Genomic DNA, 27,659 nt, shown 5'->3' with positions numbered 1-27,659 from the left:
TATTTGATTATTAGGTTGAATTTTTTCTTTGGCTTATTTGTGTTGTGTTAGTTGTTTGTATTAATTTAATATGGAACCATCCTTTTATTTGTAATAATTGGTTATTGGACTTTGAATTGCTATGATCCTTACCTTTATGTAACAAAAAGGCACAGTATTCAAGTTTGTCTCCCCCGAGAGGGCAGTATGAGACTTAAGATGAAAATTAAGTGATTTTTATGATTCTAGCTCCTGGTAATAGTTCTTTCTGAGATTTTTATTAAGGTTGACTTTAGTAACTGAGGTAGCAGATTGTAGTGAAGGATATTGTGCATGAGTTATTGGGTTGGTGCTGATGAGTGTAATTGTTTAGAAAGCAGTGTTGCTGCCAAGATTTCTGACTTTTTCTTTGAAAGGACCTGTTTACTTACTCCCTCTTACAAATTTTTGCTTTTGGACATGTATGGACTCAGTGTATGAATAGGACAGTTGATTTCCTCCACTACTGGAAAAATTACCGTTTTCCTGTCTGTAAGGTCTAGTTGACATGTAATTTAGAATAATTAAAATTAATTTAAAAAGAAACAAAGATGTGGGAGTTAATATCAGTAGCTGACAAAATTAAAATATGTACTTGATTTGATAGTTTGTCTTGTGTTCTTATAATTTCTTAAGTGAAAGAAGACGAAAGAACTTTCTTAGGAAATGTACTTTTCCAGGCTTAGCTTATAATGTTTAGTCTGTGATCGTTCTGTTTGTTTCCTATCACAGAGGGATCATTTTATAATTACTACACTAATATTATGGCCTGTAAAAATGATTTTTTATGCAGCGCAAAGTCTTAGATTTAGGTTTTCTTTATCAGAATTGTATATAATGTTGGCTAATTCAGTACTTTTTTATAAAATTAAAATAATGATGTTTGTAATTAGGTTTCTAATTAGTGATGACACCACTTTTGTTTGAAACTTAGTATTTAATAAGACAACAAATAAGTTCCAGAGAATAGATTTCATTTATTAATAGCTGTTTGTTCCATTCATTTATTCACTTATTTACTCAACAAATATGTGAGTGCTGCTAATGAGCATGACACATAATTAAAGGTGATAGATATGGTAGGGGGAGTACCATATGGCAGTTACTGCCTTCCTGGAGATATGGAGCATTGAACAGACGATTTGGAGACAGTATAATAATTACTGATAGAAGCTGGTAGTACCTGAAGCAGGAAGTGGGGGCTTTGTCAGACTCCCTCCTGGTCATATGAGTATCACAAAAAGTGATTTTGCCATGTGGTTCTCTGACACCTTGACAGGGTGTATATGTGTACCTGCACATATACACCCACACAAAAGACTAACTTTTTAAAAATTTCTTTTAATTGTGGTAAAATACACATAACATAAAATCTACCATCTTGACCATTTTTAAGTGTACACTTCAGTAGGGTTAAATATATTCCCATTGTTGTGCAACCAATCTCCAGAACTTTTTCATCTTGCAAAACTAAAACTCTATACCCATTAAACAACAACTCCCATTTCCCTCTCCCCCGAGCTCGTGGCAACCACCATTCTGCTTTCTGCCGCTATGAATTTGACTACTCTAGGCACCTCATATGAGTAGATAAAAGACTTTTTAATCTTAGGTTTTCCTTCTGTTGTTTTGAAAATTGCTGAGTTCTGCTACCAACTACACATCCTTGGTTTTGCTTTCTTGGATGAATATGCGGGGATACAAAAGCCTGGGGGATTGTTCTGTGACAGCATTGTTGCCAGCCGAACTGCAAGCTGACACGGCCTGAGGGAGCGCCTGCTCTCTGGCCATTCTGAGAAGTCATCAGGCAGCATGGAGCCAGGTTAGGAGGAGCAAAGTTTGGAAAGGCAGAGATATTATCAAAACCACAGAAGACCGTTTTAAACCAGGGTTTGGCAGACCTTTTCTGTGAAGGGTCAGATGATGAATATTTTAGGCTTTGTAGTCTGTGTAGTCTCTGTCGTGATCGCTAACCTCAGCAATGGTAGCATAAAAGCATCCATAGACGATATGTAAATTAACGAGAGCGACTGTGTTCCAGTAACACTGTGAAAACAGGTGGCAGTTCTGACTATCCCACAGACTATAGTTTGTTGGCCTCTGTCTTAAACTATCCTCAAGGTACACATAACTGGAGAGAGACGGGGTGGAACCCATACCTGGGAGATCACTGAGCTGGTTTGTGACTCGGAGCAGAGAGAGAAATTGAGTTTTATCAAATTTTTTTGCTGTATTTTATCAAATTTATGCCATCGATTATAAGTTGTACCTTTTATGTACAACTAAGAAAGCAAAAAAGTGCAACCAATTAATTTTCAGATCCCGTTGGTTGTATGATGCATCCTGGTTTCAGAAATGTTCAAGTGTGGGGTGGGGTGGAGAGTGTGTCTGGCTCAGTGATGTAGTGATAGCACAGCCAGCACCTGTGTTCGTACTGTGGGCCACACATTTTGCTTAGCACTTCTCACGTACTGTCTCATTTATCCTCATAACAGATCAATGAAGTAGATGAAAAAGACTTGGAACAGAAAAATAATTTGCCATAACAAGCAGTGGAATCCAGGATCCAAACCCAGGCAGCCTGGCTAAAAGCCTGTGCTCTCAGCTACTTTACTATCCTGCCTCATTCAGTTCTGGAGCAATCTTTTTATCAAATGATAAAATTCATGCTGAAATTGATGTAGTTTATTAAAATGATTTGAATCAGGTCATGGAGGAACCAGCAGCTACATCATTTCCCTTTAGCGTGGCCTTGCAATTTCAGACATTTCTCAGGGCAGCCAGAGCACTGGTTTTCATCCATTACATGCCTGCTGGTGCCCTCAAAGAGGAATTATTATTTATGAACCTCTTCTGGAAATGTTTTTAAAATGATAAAGTTTCCAAGCCAAACAAAACTTGTGCTGGAAGAAAAGTCTTGGTGCTGTGTGCACAGTAGTATCTGTGATGCCAGCCAGCACTTCTGGTCCTGCTACTGCAGAGGAGAATAAGCACCACATACACTGTAATTCATCCTCTTCTGCATCTGTGAGCGTTGCATCAAAGATGGTGCAATCCTGCATGAGTAAGGCAGACTTCACCGAAGATGACCTTACTGACTTTTGAAGATACAGAAAATGTATGAGCCATTGAGTTCTCGAAGTCTTGGAGAATTCTGGTGTTCCTAGCACAAGCCTGCATTCAACTGACAGAGCAAGCTGTGAGAGCTTGCCTTGGAGAGAGTCGAGGTTTTTAGTACTCAGGATCATCAAAAAAGAAAGTCAAAACTGAATGGCAGTTAAAGATGGCAGGCATCTCAAAGTCCATCTACAGTGTCAACTTCTAATTCAAGCCAAACAGAAGCCTTTTCATTGAAATTCAGTTTGGAGAGTTAGTTTATTTTTTCCTTTATTTGCATGTTAACTTTCACTGGGAAATAAACAGCATCTCTTATAAAGATTATTTTTATATTCTGTGAATGAAATTTCCACATTTGTGAAGTTTTGTTTCTTGGGGGGATGGCATTGCACTTTCCTGAAAGAGAGTCCATTAACGTCTGATTTTCACAAGTGACTGATAGCTCATAAAGCCTGAGAATCACTGCTCTGAACTGAGATGTGGAAGATGAAGAAAAGGCATTTGGTGAAGTTGAGTTTGCATGAGGGAGAAAGTGCAGAGACTTGCAAGCAAGAGATGTGGCACATTAGAGAGCCCAACGCTGCATGTCCCTGGAGACCAGTGTGTAGGGAGAGTAGGAGAGCAGAGAGCAGAAGGAAAAAAGGGCCAAATCATTACAGACCTTGTATACCATGTCTTCTGTTTGGGATTCAATCCAGCTACATTTAATAGTGAAACTCAAAATAATAGAGTAAATGTAGAGAGACACAATCCAGAGCTATTATGGCAACCTGGTGGTTATCAGGAACCTGCACTTCTCTGTCTTGCCACTCTGCTATTCTCACCATATCTCCTTATGGTCCCCGGTGGCCACCTGAATGAACTCTAGTCATCGTGTCTTCATTCCAAACAGCAGGAAGGGGGACAAGGGGCACAACCCCTGCCCTTTCACAGAGACTTTCTGGAAATCTTTCAACTGACTTCCAGTTAATCACAGTGACCAGCACTTTGGCACAAATACCTGCAAGGGAAGCTGGAAATGTGGTCTTTTTTGGGGGGATGGTGGTGTGCCCAGCTGACAATCAGGGTTCTGAAATGGAAGGGGAAAAATGATGTTGGGGTAGGCAGCTAATGATCTCTGCCATGCCATGTCATTGCTTTGCTTTGTGAATGACGTAATTAGGAGAGAAACATCTTCAAATTTTATTTTCTAGAAGATCACCACCTGCAAGATAGAGGGTGGGTTGAAGGGAGGTAAGGGGACCATAGAGACCACTAGATGAGAGGTAAGTGGGATGCTGACTGTGACAACAGAGACAGTTTCCTGAGGCTGACAGGACTTGGTCATTGATCAGATGTGAGCAAGCTCTTGGCTTGGCAGTTGGGTGTGTCTTGGTGCCATAGAGACAGGAGCAGATTGCTGGAAAGAGGAGGTCTACTGAGAAGGGGCTTGAAAAGGAACAGGAAGAAAGAGGAGGAAAATAGAATGCGGTGTTTCAGAAGTCAAGGAGAATAGAGCATTTCAAGATCTAGGGAGTGGTCAATTGTGTCAAATGCAGCTGAGAGCACAGTTAGAGAAGTACTGATGTTACGGATAGGATTTAGCAATTAGAAGGATGTTGATGACCTTGGTAAGAGCAGTTCATTGAACTATGGAGAAAACCAGATTGCAGCAGGTGAGTGAGTGAAAGGGAGGTGAGGAAGTAGAGGTGAGTGCAGCAACTTTTTCAAGAAGCTTTGCCTTTAAGAAGATGGAGAAAAGAGGGATGTCAGTATCGAAAGGGATGAGTGAGTGTATGCATTGCTGTTTTCTTTGTTTTTTTAGATGTCATATATTTGAATTTGTTCATGCTGATGGAAAGGAATAGAGAGGGAGAGGTTCGTGCTGAGCCTGGGAGATTGATGAAACGGGGATCTTGAGATGGGCACTGGCAGAGAGATTGCCTTAGGGTCAGGGACAGCTCTTCCTGTGACGAGAAGGAAGGGGGAGCAGCAAAGGTGGAGATGCAGGGAGGTCCCGAGGATCTGATCTGGTGGCAGAAGGTCGAGGCATTCCCATAGAGGATGGCTTTATTTGCTCTATGAAGAGCAGTTGAGCGTATCTTGGTGGCCGTAATTTGGTGGCAAGTGTGTTGGTGGGGTATGTGATGATGTACATGATTTGCCGGCTTTTACTGAATGAGAAAACAAATCTCTGGATTAGGTATGATTTTTCTGTCATTAAATTAATTGGTAGGAGCTTTCAAATGACCCAGATTTTGGTCATTACCTTTAGAAATGTGAAGTGAAGAGACAATGTGAGCCTTGGTACACAAAGGCTGTGCAGTGAGGGTTTGGTGAATAAGCTGATGTTCTTGGAACACTTCCTGTACATATGGAGCGTCATTTCAAACTCTTTTTTACTGTTACACAGCTCTTTTCTTTCAGGCAAACTTGCTTCTGTTGAAAAAAAAAATTTCGGATTGCAATAATCACACCCTTGTGAACCGTAACAGGGCAGCACTGTTAGCTTGTCTGGCACCGTCTCCAGGAATAGCACGAATATGCTACCAAGAACCAGGTTATACTGTTGCTAATGGGAACATGTCTCCATGACGGTGTGATGAATTCAGCTTTTCTGATAACTGAAAAGTAAGTTGTGAGCAGACTTGGCAAGATACAGATCACATTAGACAGTTTTTAAACGATCTGTTTAAAATCTTTCAGTTTCTGCAGAAAAACTAGATTGACATCCTAGAGGGAAAATGTTGTTTAAAGTATGTTCTTTCATAGATTGCCAACTACTTTCTTTTGTTCATTCCCCAGAGGAAGTTGGGTGTTTGACCCATTCTTTTCTCCCAGTGAGAAGAGAACATGAGGGGCCTCGTCTCCGCTGCGCATTTTGAGGGAGTCTCATGCGGTTTGCCCCACCTCACCTTTAGGGGTTGCCCTGCTGTATATTTACGTGCAGCAGAGGTCTTCTTAGAATACTGAATTCTGTTCATGTCTGAATAGAGACATGAAACAGAAACAGGGTGATCGGGATTGAAAGCACAAAGATAGCACTAGTCACTGACTAAAGGGATTCAATCAGAGTAACATCAAGGCCACATCTGGCAGTGCATGGTACTCCCTGTTGTCTCCCAACACCTTCCATCTTTGCCTGAATGGATGTCTTTGTGCATTCTCCTGGGGGAGCTGAGGAGAAGAAAGTGGAGCACAGGTCTAATAATGTTTCTGTGACTAGGTGTGTCCAGCATAACTTCAGCTGTTGCCAAGCAACCTTCTAACACAGGTCCCCTTGGCTTGTGGAAATAAACCGTGCTCTGTGGGATTGCTTGGTGAGGTCCCTGGTGGAGGGTGTGGATAGCGTCACCAACAGAACTTTTGTTGGCATGTAGGGTGATTTGTGTGATGGGAAGCTGAGCTTACCACCTAATTTAACCTGTAATAAGCTGTAGACCAAAAGTGTCCTGCCTTCCTGGACTCACACAATCGGTGCCTTTCTGTGTGTCTGTGTCTGTGTGTGGGAGTGTTGTGGGTATAAGTCAAAACCTAAGTAAAAGTGGAGGCTTCGAACAGCAACACTTAACTTGATGACTCTGGACATCTTTCCCCTGGCTGTACCTTGTTACTTCACACCTTGTGACTTCTTCCCTTTCTCTCCATAGTCCTTTTCTTGTTAACAGTCAAGTTCCTCAGTGGTACTGGTATTTAATTAGCTGCTTTTAAGAATTAGATATAGCAAGACAAGTAGGTGTTACTGAAAGCACCACCTAAAGAACCATGGTTCCTTGACATTTGTAGGGTGACTCCCTGCCCACTTAACTTGGGGTACAAGGTTCTAAATATGGCACTTCACAGAGAATTCTGGGCCCTAACCTGAATGGTAAACAAGTCTTTCTACTTATGAGTTGCCTGGGCCTGTACCCAAAAGTCTTCATTAGCTCGGTTTTGGAATTTAGTGTTATGCTCGGATCAGCTTGTTTTATTTCACTCCAAATATTTGAAAAGTAATTCAGAAGTACATTTTAAATTTAAACTCAAGTTCTTAAGATACCAGTCTTGGGAAGATTTGAATTAAAACTACAAGTATACTTAATATACCTTTTGGCTGAAGGCCAAATGGCCTAGTGTTAAAATCATTATGAGGCTAAGACCTTTTCTTTATCACCATTATAGAATAAATTTGGGGGATACAAGAAAAAATTTGTTTAGCCTCCATAGACTCAGTCATAAGGAATTGTCTTCTTAAAGCATTCTAGTAAAATGCATGTTTTGAAGATTGATTAGTGGGAACAAAACATATTTTTTCTCTAAATACTTTATATTCTTTATGGTATGTGGATCAAAGATGTTTTATCATGAACATACATGACTTTGGAGGGTTTCTTTCTCCTGGTGAAACTTTAAGGCAACAAGGTTGACATTTGGTTTTTAATTCATCTGCACAGGAGGTGAAAAATCCCTATTAGTACTTTTTCTAAAAATGGTTCCTAAACCTCACTTTAATGCTTGTGAGTGTTAGTACACCAAACAGTTCTTCAAAGAGTAGAATTAAGATATAATCCAGTTTACATTATTCTGCCTGATATTATTTAAATTTGTGTAAACATTTGTTGGCTCAAAAAGGAAATTACGTTCTTCCTAAAGATATCTGATATACTCAAATGTAGTGTTTATGTGTTTGGTTGAATGTCTTGTGATGTGATGTCAGTGACATTAAAGTGAAAAAAAAAAGATTGTATTGAACAAAGAAGGATTTTGGCAGAGTTTTATTAAAACGAATTGAAACATAATTCTCATCCCTCAGTTGATTTTTTTTAATAGACCATCTAGAACTGCACATGCCACTAGCCATGTGTGTTGATTTACATTTAATATTAAATAAAATTAAAACTTCAGTTCCTCAGCTGCATTTAGCACTGTCTGGAGAGTGACAGTGAAAAAAATGCCATCCTATTGATCTTTTGACTACATACTTAAATTTCTTTTTACATTGTTTACATTTTTTTAAAGTTTTTGCCTTGAAATGACAGGCCGCCCATCCCTCAGAGATACTAGTAAATTCACAACTCAGGTGTTGAGCAGTGTCTGAAACCCCAAGCCCTGCCATTCTGTCCTGTTTTCATATGTATCCGAAAGATTAGCGTTTCCTTAGATTTATACTTTTAGAACTGTGGTTACACCTGTAGTGTTCTTTTCATTCTTTTAATTCAAAGTTAAGAGAGTATTGTTATGTTCATTAAATTCAAATAAGAGAATCCATTTTCTGATTTACTAAACTAAGACTTCAGAACATGTATTCTATTCCAGTTTTAATACCTGCAAATGGAATAAATAAGTTATTAAAGGCTCAATTTGCCATAGAATTTGCCAACCTGTACCTGTATTCCAGTTCTTCATATCAGTCCTGCCTTCTCTCAGATCTGTTGCATACACACACATTAACTTTATTAAATAAAAACATGTTTCTGGAAAAACCTGCATTAATTTGAAATCTCCTCAAACATATAAGCCACTTTAAAAAAAGAATGCTAAATAAACCTTGAGGACGTTGTGCTAAGTGAAATAAGTCAGTCACAAAAAGACAAATATTGTATGATTCTGCTTGTCTGAGGCACCCAGAGTAGTCAAACTCATGGAGACAGAAAGTAGAAGGGTGATCGCCAGGGGCTGGGGAAAGGAAGGAGTGGGGAGTTGTTTTCTAATGAGTATAGCTCCAGTTTTGCAAGATGAAAGAGTTCTGGAGATTGGCTGCACAATAATGTGAATGTACTGAATACTACTCAACTGTACACTTAAAAATGGTTAAGATGGCTATAAGATGGTTAAGATGGCTAATTTTATGCTATACATATTTACTACAGTTTTTTAAAAAAGAATGTTATAAAGCTGGTTCTCCGACTTAAGGTTTTCTTTGAGAGTGTCTTGGCTCTTCCTGGCCCTTTGTGTTTTCATACATACATTAAATTGGCTTGTCAGTTACCACACAAAAAACCCTTGAGATTTTTATTAGGATTGCATTGATCAGTTTGGGGAGAATTAACATCTTTACATTAGCAAGTCTTCTAATTTACGAACATGATAAATAAATCCCTGAATTTAGTTAAGTCTTTTAATTTTTCTCAAAAATGAGTTCCGTGTATATAATCTTACATATCTTTTGTTAGATTTACTGCTAGATATTTGCTATTTGCTATTTTTGATGGTTTTATTATAAAAGATACCTTTTAAATCAATTTTATTTTCTAATTTTTTTACATGTAGAAGCAGTTAATTTTTTACCACCTTTAAACATTTTAAAGCATACAATTCAGTATTGTTAAGTACATTCATATTGTTGTGCAACCAACCTCCGTTAACTCTTTGATCTTGCAAAACTAAAACTCTCAACCCATTAAACAGCAACTCCCCGTTCCTGTTTACCACCCTGTTACTTTCTGTCTCTGAATCTGACTGTTTTAGGTGCCTCATGTAAGTAGAATCATACAAGTATTTGTCTTTTTGTGACTGGCTTATTTCACTTAATATAATGTCTTCAAGGTTCATCCATGTTGTAGTATGTATCAGAACTTCCTTCCTTTTTAAGGCTGAAAAATATTCCATGTGTGTATATACCACATTTTTTTTTTTTTTTTTCTTTTTGTGGTATGCGGGCCTCTCACTGTTGTGGCCTCTCCCGTTGCGGAGCACAGGCTCCGGACGCGCAGGCCCAGCGGCCATGGCTCACGGGCCCAGCCGCTCCGCGGCATATGGGATCCTCCCAGACCGGGGCACGAACCCGTATCCCCTGCATCGGCAGGCGGACTCTCAACCACTGCGCCACCAGGGAGGCCCACCACATTTTTTTTTTTATCCATTCATCTGTTGATGGACATTTGAGTTGCTTCCATTTTTGGCTATTGTGAATACTGCTGCTAAGAAGGTGAGTATACAAACATCTCTTGAGAGCCTGCCTTCAATTCTTTGGGGATATACCCAGAAGTGTAATTGCTGGATCATATAATTCTATTTTTAATTTCTTAGGAACCACCATATTTTTTTCCTTAACAGGTGCACCATTTTACATTCCCACCAACAGTGCACAAGGGCTCCAAAAGCAGTGGCTTTTTTTTTTTTTTTTTCTAATTTTTGACTGTTGGATCTTTGTTGCTGTGCGCGGGCTTTCTCTAGTTGTGGCGAGCAGGGGCTACTCTTTGTTGTGGTGCACGGGCTTCTCTTTGCGGTGGCTTCTCGTTGCGGAGCACAGGCTCTAGGTGCGCGGGCTTCAGTAGTTGTGGCACGTGGGCTCAGCAGTTGTGGCTCACCAGCTCTAGAGCTCAGGCTCAGTAGTTGTGGCACACGGGCTTAGTTGCATCGCGGCATGTGGGATCTTCCTGGACCAGGGCTTGAACCCATATCCCCTGCATTGGCAGGCAGATTCTTAACAAATGCTCCACCAGGGAAGTCCCTAAAAGCAGTGTTTTTTGTTGTATTTTTAATACTGACCATGTATCTTCAATGTTGCTATGCTCACATTATCCTAACAATTTATTTGTGAGGTCTTTGGATTTTTCTACATGTAAAATCATATCATCTGTGAATAATGACAATTTTGTCTCTCAATGGATACGTAAACTGAATACTACATGGCAGTGAAAAGTGAATGTATTATAGCTGCATGCATTAATGTGAATAATTCTTAAAACATAACATTGAATTAAAGAAGCAAGTCACAAGAGGATACTTTATAGTATGATTCAACTTATTTAAAAGTTTAGAGACAAAATTAAGTAAAATATTGTTATTATGAATGCATACATAGGTGGTAAAACTACAGGGAGTCAAAGTCAAGGTGGTTGTTACTACTAGGGGTGGAAGAGGAATATGATCAGGGACAGATGCATGCAGGCTTCTACGCTATGGCAATATTCTTTTTAAATTTAGGTTATTCTTTCTACCATGTATGTGTATTTTATAAACTTTTGTATGTGTGATATTTCACAATGAAAGTATTTTTAAGTGAAATTGGAAAACATAGGCCTGTCTCACCATATGTAGAAAAAAAAATTTGCTTCTATGTATTCTATTTTTTTTTAAAGTATTCAAAGAAACATTAAATAGGTAAAAATATTTCCGTACTAAAACAGTTTTACCTAAAATGAATACATGAACTAGGGGTTTTTAGTTAAATTGATTTTCACACCCTTGTGAGGCTTCTGTAAATATCAGACTCTTTTCTGGGAAGTCAGAAGTAACTGCTAGGGACTTGCTTGGTGGCGCAGTGGTTAAAAATCCGCCTGCCAATGCAGGGGACACGGGTTCGAGCCCTGGTCCGGGAGGATCACACATGCCGTGGAGCAGCTAAGCCTGTGCGCCACAACTACTGAGCCTATGCTCTAGAGTCCATGAGCCACAGCTACTGAGCCCCGTGCACCGCAACTACTGAGCCCACGTGCTGCAACTACTGAAGCCTGTGTGCCTAGAGTCCATGCTCCACAACAAGAGAAGCCACTGCGATGAGAAGCCCGTGCACTGCAACGAAGAGTAGCCCCCACTCGCCGCAACTAGAGAAAGCCCACGCGCAGCAACGAAGACCCAACACAGCCAATAAAAAAAAAAAAAAAAAAAAGTAACTGCTAAATGGAAATGGAAATTCTTGGCTTTTAAAAGATAATTGGAAAATAATTGGCTTGGTCCCATTTGCTAATAACTCTTTTGAGTAGATATAATGTGCCTAAGAAATTCTCAGTAATAGATACTTGAAGTGTATGACCAGGAATCCACATTTGACATGTATGTATTTTTGACAAAGTATAAAGGGATTTTTGCCTTCACAGCCTGATCACTGAAATGTGAGCCCATCAACTCCTTTTCCTGTCATAGACTTTATTCATCATACACACACACATACACACACACCATCACACACACCTACATGTAGTAGAACATGAAAACAGTAAAGTGTATGATAGGGTTTTATTTTTTCAGTCCCCTCAAGTGTTATCTATCCTCCACCATCATGTAACCAAAGAGTACATTTGATGACCTATTTCATTAAAGAAAAATAACAACAAATGTTCTTCTATAAATGGATAGAAAATATACTGTGATCTTTTTAAAAACTTCCATTCTTGTTATAAGATATTTAGACTTGCTTGTGCCTCTTCTTTAAACAGAAGAATTTGAGCTTCCACTGTGTCATTGTTCCTTCCCTGTGAGGGATAAATTGAAGATGAAGGTTCTGTGCTCATTTCAAACTTGTTTTACTGTTTACACAACTCTTTCAGGCAAACTTGCTTTTGTTAAAAAAAAAAAAAAAAAGTCTTTCAGATTGCAATAATCACACCCTTGTGAACCATAATAGAGCAGGTACTGTTAGCTTGTTTTGAGTATTTGGCACTGTCTCCAGGAATAGCATGAATATATTACCAAGAACTGTGTGGTCATATATATACTTCTCCAGAACTGAAGTAGATTCATAGTGTACCAGAAATAGTCACAGATTTGATGAGTTTTGTGCACCCTATTTGCTATGTTGATGCAAATTGAGAATTCTGAGTTTTTGAAGGTAGTCCAAGAGACTTAGGTGTTCTCACCAGCCAGACAAATATTTGTAGACTGTAACTTTTCCCCCTCTTTTACTCCATTGTACTGTAAATGAACCGCTGAACTACTTCTGTGTGCAAGGGAAGTTGCCAATGAGAACTTGATTTTGAACCAGAAGGGCCCTGGACATTAAAGGAAATGTAGTTGAAACTTTCTACAGAGAAAGCAGACCTCTTTAAGGAAGCATGGAAATAATCTTGGTATTGATTTGGTTTAACCTTTTATAAAGCTGTTTGAATTAGTCTATAATTTTTTTTTTTTTTAATTTCAGATTCAACCCTATGAGAAGATAAAAGCCAGGGGCTTACCTGATAACATATCTTCTGTGCTGAACAAGCTGGTGGTGGTGAAACTCAATGGTGGTTTGGGAACCAGCATGGGCTGCAAAGGCCCGAAGAGTCTGATTGGTGTGAGGAATGAGAATACCTTTCTGGATCTGACCGTTCAGCAAATCGAAGTGAGTGGTAGCTGTTAGCCTTTCTCATGAGCTAACAAAATCATTTTTAGTTTTTAGGGTATTGTAAATGTTACCTTATAAAATAACAGATGTGGATTTGAACTAGTCAAGGAGCTTGCTATCTTTAGTCTCTTTATTAGTGTATAAAAAAAGGTTTGGTGTTCTAAGAGCAAAGCCTTAGGGTGATGTAAAAGCTTTTGATCTTTAAATAGCATTTGTGGCGCTGAAATCTTTGGATCTCTTCGGATTCTCCTTTGATCTCCCCACCTCTCTCCCCACCTTTCTGTCTAGTGGTAGCCTTCATCACAGCTGGGATGATCTGGCTTTATTAACCCCTTTTGGGAGGCTGGGGAGAATTTCATGTATCTGGTTGGGCACCATGGATGCTAAGAACTGTTGTTGGCTTCTCTCTTGATCATAGTCCATAAAGTCATGAATCATAGACCATAAGCTCTTCAGGGGCAGTGGCCCTATCTTTTTCATCTCTTTATCCCTAGTGTCTCATACGGTGCCATCAACCACAATAATAATAGCAGTAGCAGTGGCTAACATTTATCCAGCACTTACTGCACACCAAGTGTTATTCTGAGCTCTTTACATGAATTGACTCATTTGTTCTTCTCCACAACTCTGTGAGATAAGCACTATTATCATCCCCATTTTACAGATGAGGAAACCAAGATACAGAGAGGTTGATTTACTTGCCCAAGGTTCCCTAGCTAGTTAGTAAGTGCAGAATCAAACTCTGAACATAGGACAGTCTGACTTCTAATATCCTATTTTCTTCTCACTCTGTTGCCTCTTAGCCCTTCCTAGAGATGGAAAAGATTTCACTTGGGGTAAAATTACAATTCTTAACATGAATCCTGAGAATAGGGAGACATGTCTTTGTAACATTTGTACTTTCATCTCCACAGTGCTTTTGGACACAGAGTAAATGCTTAGTCTGTGTTTGCCCATCCAGCAAGGCCATAGGGCATTGTGGCTGGGCATACAGCTGCAGAGTCAGACTGCGGGGGTTAGGGGGGCAGTGTCCTTGTTCTGCCACTGACCTGCCACCTCTCTGGGCCTCAGTTTAACCATCCATAAAATGCAGACAGTAGTTTCTATCTCATAGGGTTGTGACTTAATGAGCAAGTAATTTTGCTAATCATGGTGAATTGATTAGCAAAATGTCTTATGCTAAATAGTTATATTTTATTGCAAATCTATATATTTTACTACTTATAGATGATGTTTTGGACATCTTGTGATTAACCACAGGGAGTTTATTTTACACTTTGAAGCAAAAGAAAAGTAAGTCTGGGTAGTCTGATTGTCGTTTTCTTCCCTAGCATTTGAACAAAACCTACAATACAGATGTTCCTCTTGTTCTAATGAACTCTTTTAACACGGATGAAGATACAAAAAAAATACTACAGAAGTATAATCACTGTCGTGTGAAAATCTACACTTTTAATCAAAGCAGGTACAAGGAGTAAAAAAAATTAACTCTGGGGGATGTTATTCCTGGGAAAGAAGGACTTCTTTGTTTTGTTTAAACAGAGCAGCCTCAAGATGTACAAGTGCCAAAGACTGTCTGCAAGTGTTTAATGCCTTTAAAGGCTGAACATTTGTTAATAGATATTTGATAGTTGCAATCACTCTGTGGTTATGTAACTTGGACTTCTTAAAAGAGAATCTGCCTGAGATTCTGGTTCTCGCCAGTGGTAGGAAGCAGACATCCCTGCTGTTGATTTTCTGGGAAAGTACTAACCTGCTATTGATTTTCTGAATATATCTGTTGGTAAGAATGGACACCATTTCCCAAATAGGTTTTCAGGGAAAAGAACAATCCCACCACCAAGTAAGTTTGAGAAAATTTACTTAATACGTCTCTCCTCTCTTAAGAAGTCATAAAACATATTAATGTCTTAAAAATATGGGGTGTCCCCCATCTGCATGACCATGGAATACTTTTTTTTTTTTTGCAGCAAATATTACTATCTAGGAAGCTGATTTTTTTTGATCAACACAGATAATGAGAGATTTTCGTAAATGGATTCACTTATGGGCTTCCCTGGTGGCGCAGTGGTTGAGAGTCCGCCTGCCGATGCAGGGGATACGGGTTCGTGCCCCGGTCCGGGAGGATCCCACATGCCGTGGAGCGGCTGGGCCCGTGAGCCATGGCTGCTGAGCCTGCGCGTCCAGAGCCTGTGCTCCGCAACGGGAGAGGCCACAACAGTGAGAGGCCCGCATACAGCAAAAAAAAAAAAAAAAAAATTGGATTCACTTATGATCAAATTACTACTGAAAGGGAGGGAAGTTTTATTTAACTTTAAATGCATTATTTTACTTGAAGGTCTGGAATGCTCTAAAGAATTGATACTGAAAAAGAACTTTTTCTTTTTAAGGTACCCGAGGATTAATAAAGAATCTTTACTACCTGTAGCAAAGAATGTATCATTCTCAGGGGAAAATACAGAAGCCTGGTACCCTCCGGGTCATGGAGATATTTACGCCAGTTTCTACAACTCTGGTTTGCTCGATACCTTTATAGGAGAAGGCAAAGAGTATATTTTTGTGTCCAACATAGATAATCTGGGTGCCACCGTGGATCTTTATATTCTTAATCATCTAATGAACCCACCCAATGGAAAACCTTGTGAATTTGTCATGGAAGTCACAAATAAAACACGTGCAGATGTAAAGGTAAATACTGAGAGGAAGCAGTTTGGGGATTCACATCTTCACATTTCATAGTTCAAACTTTTTATTGGAAAGTTTCTGTGTTTAGAAACTTGATAACATCATTGTAAGCTAGAGTGGGATAGTACTCTAGAGTACCCTAAGTTCCATCTGATATAACAGTGTGTATATAAATCCAGGTTTAATAGTAGTAAAATCATCTTTACTTTTTGAAAAATCTGTATGGGCAATTTTAACTGAAAACAGCTCCACATATATTTATAGGATAATCTGAAACATATGTGAAAACACTTTCAGTAACTTTGTTCAAACCATTAATATTCTTCTAGTTTGGTGCTTAAGTGTTTTTTATTTAATTATTCCTTTAATGAAAATTTACTTTTTCTATTTCTACAGTATGTATTTCTCTCTGTATATTCTTTTATCACTGTAATATCTGTTGTTGTAAAAAAAAAACAAAAGCAGTTTGATACAAAGCAAAAATTTGTTTTTTTCACTTTGCATGTTTAGTGGTGATGACACTTGGCCTTTGATGGAATGGTACACAAGGTTTTCTCCTTACCCTCAGGGAGTAAGAAAAGTGGGCAATGTGTGAATACTAATATGGTTGGTCCCGGGGCTGGGTTCTATGCCTCTTGCAAATGACCCCCTCACACATGAGTAGACGTCCCTTCCCTCTTCCCACACTGCCATGGCCTCTAGGCTAAGGCCACTCAGAGGTACCTTCCCCTCCACTTGTGCCTGTCTTGACTTTACTCCCCTTATCTTAGAGGTAGTCAGAGCAGGGTTGTGAGGTGGTAGGATCGGTTGTTTGGTAATGGTCGGTGGTTTGAGAATAAGGAATGTCTGTTCTTAAAGGAGTTCTTTGGAAAGTGAGCAAGACTCTGATGTACTCCCAGGGCTTTTATTGTGGACAAGAGGGCATGTATACAGTATGATAGACAACCTGAATTATTTTCTTTGGTTCTATTTTAATACACGTGTTGCTTTGTATCACAGATCGAATCACTGCCAATGCTTTTTATTTCTGGGGGATTTTGTCATGAGTGTCTTTTCTATATCGTTCGTAGTCTGTAAACAATGTAGTATGGCTGTAATTGGGAGAGATGTGGAGGCACTCACTCTTCTCTGCCTTTCTAGGGTGGGACACTCACTCAGTATGAAGGCAAATTGAGACTGGTGGAAATTGCTCAAGTGCCAAAAGCACATGTTGATGAGTTCAAATCTGTATCAAAATTCAAAATATTTAATACAAACAACCTATGGATCTCTCTTGCAGCAGTTAAAAGACTGCAGGAGCAGAATGCTATTGACATGGAAATCATTGTAAATCCAAAGGTAAGCCAAAGTTGCAGGCCATCAGGCTCCCTGGTTCCGATCACAGCATGCTACACACAGACCCACTGCCCACTCCCTCTGGCCCATCTATTCCATGGGTTACTGCTTTTCGCCTAGTTAGTTTCTTCAGTTCCTGGCCCTGTCTTTCAGAGTTGACACCCATCCCTTTAGTGTGCCAGGCGAGCCATGGTGCCCTTACTTGACGCTGGGCTGTGGTAGTGGCAAGAGCACTGGGCCCAAAAGTACAGGGCCCACCTCAGTCCTGTTGCTCTGGTACTGATAGGCCTTTTGGTCACAGGCATCTGTGTGGGTTTTCTGAACCTTCGGTTCTTTCTCATAAAATAGAAATGTTACCGAGAAGAGTTATGAAGCTGAAAAAGATCACATATATATAAGCACCTGGCGTATGGTAGATGCTTGAGAAATGTCAGTTCTCAAAATCCTGTTTCCTTCAATGGACCTCTGAAACCACTCCCCAAGTATTAACTAGCCCATGTGGAACTAAGTTGCTGAAACCTCTGTTTCTCTCTCCTGCTCCCTTTCTTATAGACTTTGGATGGAGGCCTGAATGTCATTCAGTTGGAAACTGCAGTAGGGGCTGCCATTAAAAGTTTTGAGAACTCTCTAGGTATTAATGTTCCTAGGAGCCGTTTTCTGCCTGTCAAAACCACATCAGATCTCTTGCTTGTGATGTCAAACCTCTATAGCCTTAATGCAGGATCTCTCACAATGAGTGAAAAGCGGGAATTTCCTACAGTGCCCTTGGTTAAATTAGGCAGTTCTTTTACAAAGGTACGTAATTATAAAGATGATATACATGTAGATTTGTATTTCTTAAATGTGTAATTATAAAGATATGATACACATGTGAATTGGAGTCTAATTACAGTCTTTGCTGCTGATCTATTGTATTCCTCCATCTCTATTGTCTTTCAAAGGAAGTCAATCATAGAAGGTGAAAATGTAACTCATTTTTTAACCAACTGCTATAGAGTAGAAAAGAATGTTTACATTTCAAGACATTTTATCTTATGTCTCGTCTAAGACCATTACTGTTTCCATCAGTGAGAGAATGTTAATTCTAGTTTCACAAAATGTATTGAGCCTCTACCGTGTGTAAGGCAGTGTTCTAGGTGCCAGGTATTTAGCAGTAAATGAAACAGACTAAAATCTTTGCCTTCCTGGATATTCTAGTGGGGAAGGATGATAATAAGCAAGTAAGACAAATGTATAGTATGCTAAATGATGGAAAATGCTAAATAAAGCAGGAGTAGGGAATGTGTGGGTGTGGCAGTGGTGGTGTCATTTTACATTGGGTGGCCAGAGGGCCTCACTGAGAAATTGAGTACGCCATGCAGGTATCTGGGGCAAAAAGCATCCTAGGCAGGAGGAATAGCAAGTATAGTAAAACCGACCCTAACATGATAAGTGGAATCCAAATAATTTAATCACATAAAATGCTGTGAGGTTAATGAAGTGACAGGGTGAGCTTTTGTGGCTGGCATGTAGAGTCCTGCTATGCTATCCAAGTCTATTCTAGTCCTGGTTGTGGTTTAGTGTCACCTGGTGCGGATGTGCGTACTTGCCCTTATATATCCGGGGCTATGATTCTGGGTCTTATGGCTGGGCTAGAATTTCCAAGATAGCATCAGGCATTTTAGAAGTCTCCCTGGTCTTTCGTGCCTCCCTCATCTGCCTGGTTGGGCTGGGAAAATCCTGGTGCTACAAGGACCCACCATCTGCCCACATCCTGAAGTAAGATTGCTAATCATTTTCCACCTAGCCTTATCTTCTCTTCCTACTCTTTCTAGCCTCTTCCATACCCTGCAGGAGATAAGAACTTTAGCTGCCTCAATTTGAGAACAGGGCTGAGTGGGCAATGGCTACTTGCTCTGAGGAAGAACATGTCTTACGGACACTAGAGCACAGTGAGCAAGTGAGGGATGGCGGTGGGAGATAGTTGGTCAGAGAGATAACAGGCCGGATTGTGTAGAACCTTGTAATTGAATATTGGGGGAGTGTGGCTTTTTTTTTTTTTTCTTCTGGGGGATGAGAAGCCATTGGAGAATATGAGCTGAGGGTTCAAGCTGACCAATCTGGTGGGCAAGGGTAGAATCAGGGAAACCAGGGAATAAGCTGTTGCTGGAATCCTGGCTTGGACCAGGGGTGGTTGCAGGGGAAATAGTGAAAAATGTTGATATTATATTTTGAAAGTTGTACCTACAACTTGCTGTTGGATTAGGCAGGAGGGTGAGAGAAGAGAGAACGGTAAGGATAGCTCTAAGGTTTTTGGCCTGTGCAACTGGAAACATGGAATTGCCATTTACTGACACACAAGAAGGCTTGGGTAGAGTAGGTTTAGGGGGAGCAGAATGGGGAGTTAAATTTTGGAGATACTGTACTTGGACCTTCAAATGGAGAAGCTGAGTGTATGAGTGTGGAGGAGAGATCTAGAAAAGAGGTAAATTTGGGTTTGTCACTTTATAGCTGGTAATTAAAGCCATGAGATAAGGATCACCTAGGGAGTGAAAGGGGGGCGGGGAGTCCAAGAACTGAGCCTTGCGGGACTGTAAGGCTTAGAGGGTGGGGATGAGGTGGAGAAAGCAGCAAAGATGACTGAGGAGTTGCAGATGAAGAACTGGGCAGAAAACCATGAATGTGTGTGGCCTGAAAGCCAAATGAAGAAAATGTTTCAAGAAAAGAGGGACTAATCATTTGTAGTCAAGTGCTGCTGCCGATTCAAGTAAGATGAATGAGAACTTACCATTAGATATAACAGTTGAGAGGTTTTGGAGCCTGACTGGAATGGATTTAAAAGAGAATAGAAGAGAAATTGGAGATAGGAGTGTAGAAAACTTACTCAAGAGTTTTGCTTTAAAGAAAAACAGAAAAATGGAGCTATAGGTAGAAAGGGATGTAAGATTTTACAGTTTTTTTTTTTTTTTTTTTGTGGTACGCCGGCCACTCACTGTTGTGGCCTCTCGCGTTGCGGATCACAGGCTCTGGACACGCAGGCCCAGCAGCCATGGCTCACGGGCCCAGCTGCTCCGCGGCATGTGGGATCTTCCCGGACCGGGGCACGAACCCATGTCCCCTGCATCGGCAGGCGGACTCTCAACCACTGCGCCACCAGGGAAGCCCTACAGGTTTTTTTTTTTAAGTTGAGAGAGTTTATAGCATGTCTTATACATTGATGGGAGTTGATACAATCAAGAGGGAAGGAACATTGAAGAGGGAGAAGGAATTGCTGGACAGTATCCTCGGGCAGTAGCCATAAGAAGAGTTAGCCTTAAGTTGGAATAGAAATGGTCCAACCCCAGTACTAGGAGGGACAGAGTAATGGGCTAGAGGGCAAGTGGGTGGTGGTGGTAGAAGCCAGTGGAAGTTTTCCTGTTGCTTCTGTTTTTCTCAGCAAAATACGAAACAAGGCCATACAGGACTATTTCTAGTGCTGGTAAATCTAAGGAAATAATAAGAGGCAAAGATAGTGATCATTTATAATGATAATTTGTGCTGTTGCTCTTCCTGAACTATATTCCTTCTTCTCAATCCTACCCATCCCATAAAACCCAGCTCCAGTCTAGCTTGCTTTGAACCATGATGATCTCTCTTTTTCCAACTAACTCCAGATTATGTGAACCACTCATCTGGCTCTTAGCATGTTGGTTGTTTATCTTTTTATTTAATTACTGTTTTTTTAAATGTCTGATCTACTCAGCTGTACTGTAAATTGCTTGATTGTAGGGACAATGTTCATATTTCCTAGTCTCTCCTGCACAGGATATATAAATTCTCACTGCACACACAGTGAGTGCTTAATAAACAGGGTTCCTCCCATAGAAGGCCTGAGCTTGGCTATAAAAAGAATGTTTTACAGTTCAAGCAAACTATGTTGTTAATTTAATCCCTGTTTTTCTGTTAACCCATTTTTGAAACAATTTTTATGTTTACATTTTTCCTTCAGGTTCAGGATTATCTGAGGAGATTTGAAAGTATACCAGATATGCTTGAATTGGATCACCTCACAGTTTCAGGAGATGTAACATTTGGCAAGAATGTTTCATTAAAGGTGTGTGGTTATGCTGAAAATTACAGTTCTTATAGCTTTACAAGACAGGTTTCATCTACTAGTCCTAAATTTACCTTTATTTTAAGGAATACTTCTTAGTTTGTACCAGATTGTTTATAAGATACGCATTTTAAAAATGAAATAGCTTACTACAATATTTAGTATTAATACTGTTTTCCATAAATATACAACATAGTTAAAATATAATTGTTGTGTATAGGCATTTTGTGGAATATAGCATTCAAATGGAAAGCAAACACTATTAAATAATTGAATTGGTACTATTTTATTGAAATTGACAATATTTAAAATAGAATCACTGATAAATTAGCATTAGTTAACTAAAGATGACTTTGAATCTGAGTGAAAGTAGAAAAAATGACAGCTTCATTTATAGTGATTATAATCTATTCTTGTTAATCTGTTGTTATCAGTATGAAGATGTTCATTCACATTACTGTAGTGCTTGGGTACTTTGATGAGTATCATTCCAGCCTAGCATAAGAAATAGGAAGGACTATGGGTATGAGTATTGAAGCTCAGAACCAAAGATTCAACAGTTTTTTCCTAATCAAATATTTTTTTAAAATTCCATACCTAGATTTCATGTGTTCTTCCTATTAAAGCTACTTACAGATCTTGGAAAAAAACAAAACAACATATATATAATTATTGCTGATACTGCTTCATCTAAACAGTTTTACTTAAGACATGAAATATAAATCATTGAACTGTTCTTTAAAAAAAAAAACCCACACCTGTATGTAAATATAAACCAAGCACCTTTCAGTTTACGAAGGTAGATAATGCTGGTGACCTTGTAAGTAGTTCTTGGAAAGGGCCCGCTATTCTGCGGCGCTGGCCTGCTTCCCACTGCTAGATTCCTTGCCTCCTTATCAGAGATGGTACCACAGCTACCGCCAGTATTGTGACAGGACACATTACAGTTTTCCTTAATGTGTTATTTGTTTTTCATGTGTAATATTGTTTATAAATACACTTACTCCATTGTAAGTGAAGTTCTACATAAACTTGATAATTGTAAGACAATCAATTGCATTTTCAGCTGCACTTGCAAGTATACTCTTGTATTTTGTTTTTCCTGTCACTTAGGGAACGGTTATCATCATCGCAAATCATGGTGACCGAATTGACATCCCACCTGGAGCAGTATTAGAGAACAAGATTGTATCTGGGAACCTTCGTATCTTGGACCACTGAATGAAAAATATTGTGCACTTTATACTAATTATGGGTTAAAAACAGTTTCTTACAATGAAGTGTTCTGTAGGATTATAAAATAGGCAGGTACTTACTATGTTACTGTATCCTGCAGTGTTAATTTTTAAGTTGAGTTTTCTGCGGTATGCTTTTAGTCTGTGAACAGCACAGGTGGAGGCAATACTTTTCTTTTTGAAGAAGACCCTGAAAGTTAAATTCATCTTAAAGTGCAATATTGTTTAATCTTAAAACTGGGTAGCTCTGCTAGAAAATCTTTTAACAGAGGCCTCAGTGATGGTCACTTTGAACTGTTTGTGGTTTTAAAAATAAAGCTGTGAAGCAATCCATGTGTACACTTATACTTTTCAATGCTAGCTAACTTTATGAAATGGTGAAGAAAAATGGTTTACTCTTGCTAAACAGTTACTCTGTCAGTTGGAAGACTTGCTCTTGGAACATTGAAGTACTCACTAGCCAGTTACCTAACAAATCCAGTTTTTGCATTTCTAAGAATCTTAACCACATCATTATTTCCACAGGAATTAAACTTGAAGGTATGTAATATCTTTCATCCAGTTCTAAAGCTGGGATGCCTGCCATGCTCTCCATAGACTCTCCATTTATTGAAACAAAGTGGTGTTTCTTTTCCCAGCTGAAGGGGGTGGGGTGGGTAGAGGTAGGGCGTTTCTTTCACATCCTTGTTCTCTAGTATAGCAGGGTGGGGTATAACCTTATAAAAAGTTCCCTTTCCTTGAAGCTTCACTTGTTGAAGCTTGCTTGTTGTTACTGAAAAATGTTCTTGAATAACCCAAATCAGGTCTGCTGGTAGTCTGAATTTCAGCTTTTCTCTAAGAATCAATTACATCTTCCAATTCTTCCATACTTGTTTTTGAGTAAGCTGCCTGTTTAGTAAGTTTACTGTATACTATAAAAAAAAAGTTGTCTTTTAAAGTCTGGTAATTCTTTACAGCTTTATTTTAGACAGTTTAAGAACCAATGACATACCTCTGTAATAATGATAAAGGAGAGAATTCCTCTTAGGAAACCAAAGAGCACAAAATAAGACTATTTCATTGTACATAATCACCACAAGGTTAGGCACTCTGACAGGGTTAGGCAAGATTCCTGGTATGAAGTGAGGCACAGGCACTTTCATTTATAGAGTGCTGCTGATTCTAATTTTGAAGGTAGGTGTTATAAAAGTCTTTTTAAATAACTTACTCATCACCTTATATTTCTGGCCCCAACACAGCAGCCTATATTTTAACAGTTCTATTTCTCCCTGGTCTTTGTTCAAATACACATTGAAAGTTACTTACAAATAAGAACCCAAGGCAGGGGACATACTTCAATGTTATGAGGAGTTCTCATTTTAACATTTAGATAAGTAGGCAGAATATATGAGAATGTATTCTTACCTCTGCTAGAAATAAAAAGGAAAAACACCCCAACCCTGCATAGATGCTTTTATAAAAATACAGCTGTTAAACTGCAGGCTTTCATACACCACATCTGAAAAGTATTTAAATTAGTAGTTGCATAAATGAACACCAAAATCTTACTCTTTAATTATTACTTATGATCAGTCTTTCAAGTATTTAGACTATTCTGGAAGGCTTTACGCAGTTGACATACAGTGGTGATGATAGATTAAATATGTGACACACAAAGCCTGAAACTTGACATTGGTCACTAAAACAAAAACTGAATTCCTAAATCCAAGCAATCAAAAGATGTTTATTTTTATAGAAAGATTTGTAAAAAAATAATTTTTCAAACAGCTTTACTTTCATAGAGAAAACTTTCTACAGAGGTTGAGTAAGATTTTAATATTTTAAATTGTACCATCATTAAATAAGGTGGGACACCATATGAATTTCATTGCACTGGAAGAAATGCAAAGCATTTTTTAATATAAAGTATACAGAGCATTCTAGTCAACTACAGCTGTGTTACAGCTATGTGTTCTTTTGGATTTGGTCCAAAGAAACCTGAGTCTGTTTCCAGAGAGAATGAAAAATATTATAGACACCTGATCAGTTACTCCTCACTGAAGGAAGCACACAGATGGCATTCCTTGTAGATCCCAGTGAATCCCAGTTTCCCAACACTGATACTTTCCTTTTCCCCTTCCCTTACCCCAGTTCACTTTGGGTTCCAGGTTCAGTTCTTGAATCACAGGCATCCATATTTTCGTCACAAACATACACATCCCATGGTAAGATGAACTACCCAGTTTTCCAGTATGTCATCACCTTTTCTGTTCCCAGATCTCGGCCATATTTAGGTCCAAATCTTTAAGGCCTTTTAAGGCTTGAAGATTTCCAGTGTAAAAAGCTACATCTGCTGTGACCAACCTAAACATTGGAAAGAAAATTATTTTTAATCTCATGTTTTCTTTTCAAATAAAGTAGCAATGCTCACAGAGTAATCTGAGTCCTATCCTAGCTGCTAGACTATGATTTAAAATTTGGACCAAATGTCAATATATTTCTCTCAGCATGATTCCTACTATCATATAGTCAGTTAGATCATTTAATGTTCTCAACAGTGTTGTTTTGAAAAGGAATAAACCAATGCAGGTTGGACTGTTTCATAATTAATTCTGCCCAATAAAATAAATTTATCTTAGAACAGTATGAAATAGAGAAAAATAACAAGTTAAACTTTTTTTTTTTGATCAGTTCTCACTAGAATAGAGTATACATGTATATGACTATTGAACTCAAGGTAAAGACAGACAAGGTTTCCTGAATGCCATCCTAAGAAGTTAAATGAAGGCTGGGACTCATGTGTTAAGTACTACTGGATACAAAACTTGCTACTGACAATCAATGTAACAATACTTGACAAAAAGTAAGAATTATACTTCAAGTATTTAGCTGTCACATTAATGCCTATCCTTGAAAAAACACTCCTGTAAAGAATGCTCAGATGATAAATACCAAAGCTCCACACACAAAAAATAGGGACTGGTCTGATTAGACGTGTATGTTGACAGATTTGGCCCATGGAGAATCAAATAGGAGATCTTGATTTAGTAGTTTGTAAAAGGAGGAAATGCAGCTTTGATACTTTAAAGAGCATGTAAGTTCTGGATTGCTGGACCACAAGGGGGCAAAGGTATTTTAAGCACCCTTAATATATGTATGAGTCTAATATATAAATACATTCCTACTTATGTACTTAATGTTTCAGCTTTTGTCACATGGCAGAATTCAATAAGGACCATATTTTTCTTTGAAACTCATCTGGGTCAAGGTGCTTTAAAATCCATAAAAAGAGTCTAAATTAGTAAGTATGCTGAAACTGACAGCAATGGCTCAAAAAAGAACAGTCTTGAGGCAAGGCTCCCACATGAAAAATTAAACAAAATTCACAGAAATCTCCATTTTAAAATATCAAGTTATGTTTAATAAATAACTACTTACAGTCTATACAAGACAGTACATAGAAAATCTATGTTTTACATCAAAGTTGAAAATATTTGTTTGATAAAAGAACGTAAAAGAAAAGCAGATATTTGCAATATATATAACCAATGAAGGATCAGTTTGAGGGCATATGCAAAAATCTAAAATCAGCAAGAAAAAGATAATACCCAAGATAAAAAATTGGTGAAGAATATGAAGAGGAAAAGTCACAGATGAGAACACCTGAATGACAAATATGTGAAAAGATGATAAACATTAGGAAATGCAAATCAAAACAAAATACCCCTGTATCCCATTAGACTGGCAACAATTTTAAAAACCTGACAGCAAATGTTGGCAAGATGTGGAATAAAGGTGGGAATATAAACTTGGTATAGCCACTTTGGAGAACATTCTGGCAAAACCTAGTAGAGTGAAAATGTACATGTGATCCACTCCTATGTACATACCCTAAGAAATGATCACACCATTACACATGTATAAGGAAAGATCTTCACTGTGGCATGATTGTAATGGAAGAAAGTAATGACCTAAAATCGATCACCAGGTGAAATGGAAACATTATGGTTGATTGATGTGGTAGAATGCAATAAAGCAATCAAAAGTAAATTTCTATATATCAACATAAACAATGTCAAGTGGAAAAAAGCAAGCAGCATATGTACAATATACCATGTAAGTAAATTAAATTCATAAAACAGCTCCACATTTTTTTTAGATAAAGAGACAATAAATGAAAAGGACTTAAAGGATATAGACCAGATTTACTAGAAACATTGCCTAAGGGTTGGAGGAAAGAGAAAAGGACTGGAGATGGGGTCAAGGGGTACTTAAGCTCCATTTGGAATGCCATTTTTTTAAAAAATGAACATTTTTTTTTCAACTGAAAATGACAAATGTTAATAATGATCAAATCTAAGTAATAGGAATACAAATATTATTCTTCATATGTCTATTTTAAAAGTGTCTTAAAATAGAGAAAAAAATCACATTAAAAAGAAAAAGTGCAGGACTGGGGAGAAGAAGGAATAGCGAGCAACTGCTTAATGGGTCTGGGATTTCCTCTTGGGCTAGTAAAATGTTTGGAACTAGACAGAGCTGGCAGTTGCACCCAGGTGGCGGCTGCGAAGGCACTAAGGACCACTGAATGGTTAACTATAAAATGGTTAACTTTATGTTATGTGAATTTCACCTCGAAAAAAAAGTAAAATTTTAGAGCCATTTCAGGAACAAAAATTCCTTTTAAGCATGTAGTTTATTATGTCTTTGGCTAGAGTCACGAGAAATTTTCAGGGAATTCTTTCAAGTGATCACTCAAAGACATAGTTTGGCTTACACAGTATTAGTGTCTTTAAAAGTATGTGACAACGAAGATCTCTAAGGTGGTACCAACCCCCAAATAGCTTTATTAACAAAGAAAATAATAGGTGCTGAATTAACTTGGATGCTTCAGAACTACTGGTCTGAGAAAAACCAACCTGCGAGATTTAGTTACATGAATAAAAGTAGAAAAGTATGAGTGGAATGGGCCTTTAATTAGCTTTTTATGAATAGTTTCTGAGAGGTATTTGATATTTGTTATACTGTCTTTGAAATTTTCTGTGGCTGTGAAATTTTTGAAAATAAATCTTTAAAAAAAAAAAGAAGAATCAGGTAATAATCAAAAGAGAGAATCAGATTTTTGCATAAAACTCTTAAATTCAGCCTGGCTGACAAATTCAGCAGTTTGAAGCTTCCAAATAGTTTTGTGCAAAATCAATTCATTGTA

General features: G+C 38.5%; 2 protein-coding genes across 7 annotated transcripts in view; one reads left to right on the top strand and one right to left on the bottom strand.

Annotated features, from left to right (window-relative positions):
• Positions 1-22,800, top strand: part of UGP2 (UDP-glucose pyrophosphorylase 2) — a 53,064-nt gene extending 30,264 nt beyond the window's left edge. For all 3 annotated transcript variants that reach the window (XM_081253950.1, XM_081253951.1, XM_081253949.1), the window contains exons 4-10: positions 12,956-13,141; positions 14,476-14,609; positions 15,535-15,832; positions 16,970-17,167; positions 17,717-17,959; positions 21,132-21,236; positions 22,350-22,800. In XM_081253950.1, the coding sequence (XP_081110076.1) occupies positions 12,956-13,141; positions 14,476-14,609; positions 15,535-15,832; positions 16,970-17,167; positions 17,717-17,959; positions 21,132-21,236; positions 22,350-22,457 (1,272 nt within the window). In that variant the 3' untranslated portion in view covers positions 22,458-22,800. The remainder of the gene's footprint in view (positions 1-12,955; positions 13,142-14,475; positions 14,610-15,534; positions 15,833-16,969; positions 17,168-17,716; positions 17,960-21,131; positions 21,237-22,349) is intronic.
• A 609-nt stretch (positions 22,801-23,409) lies between these two features.
• The window catches only part of VPS54 (VPS54 subunit of GARP complex), a 96,416-nt gene continuing 92,166 nt past the window's right edge, over positions 23,410-27,659 (bottom strand). For all 4 annotated transcript variants that reach the window (XM_081253946.1, XM_081253945.1, XM_081253948.1 and 1 more), the window contains exon 23: positions 23,410-24,814. In XM_081253946.1, the coding sequence (XP_081110072.1) occupies positions 24,709-24,814 (106 nt within the window). In that variant the 3' untranslated portion in view covers positions 23,410-24,708. The remainder of the gene's footprint in view (positions 24,815-27,659) is intronic.

Source organism: Mesoplodon bidens (genome assembly GCF_964165515.1).
Source record: "Mesoplodon bidens genome assembly, chromosome: 14".
Taxonomy (NCBI): Eukaryota; Metazoa; Chordata; class Mammalia; order Artiodactyla; family Ziphiidae; genus Mesoplodon; species Mesoplodon bidens.
The sequence above is the reverse complement of the archived record's forward strand: the minus strand, read 5'-3'. Positions and strand labels throughout refer to the sequence as shown.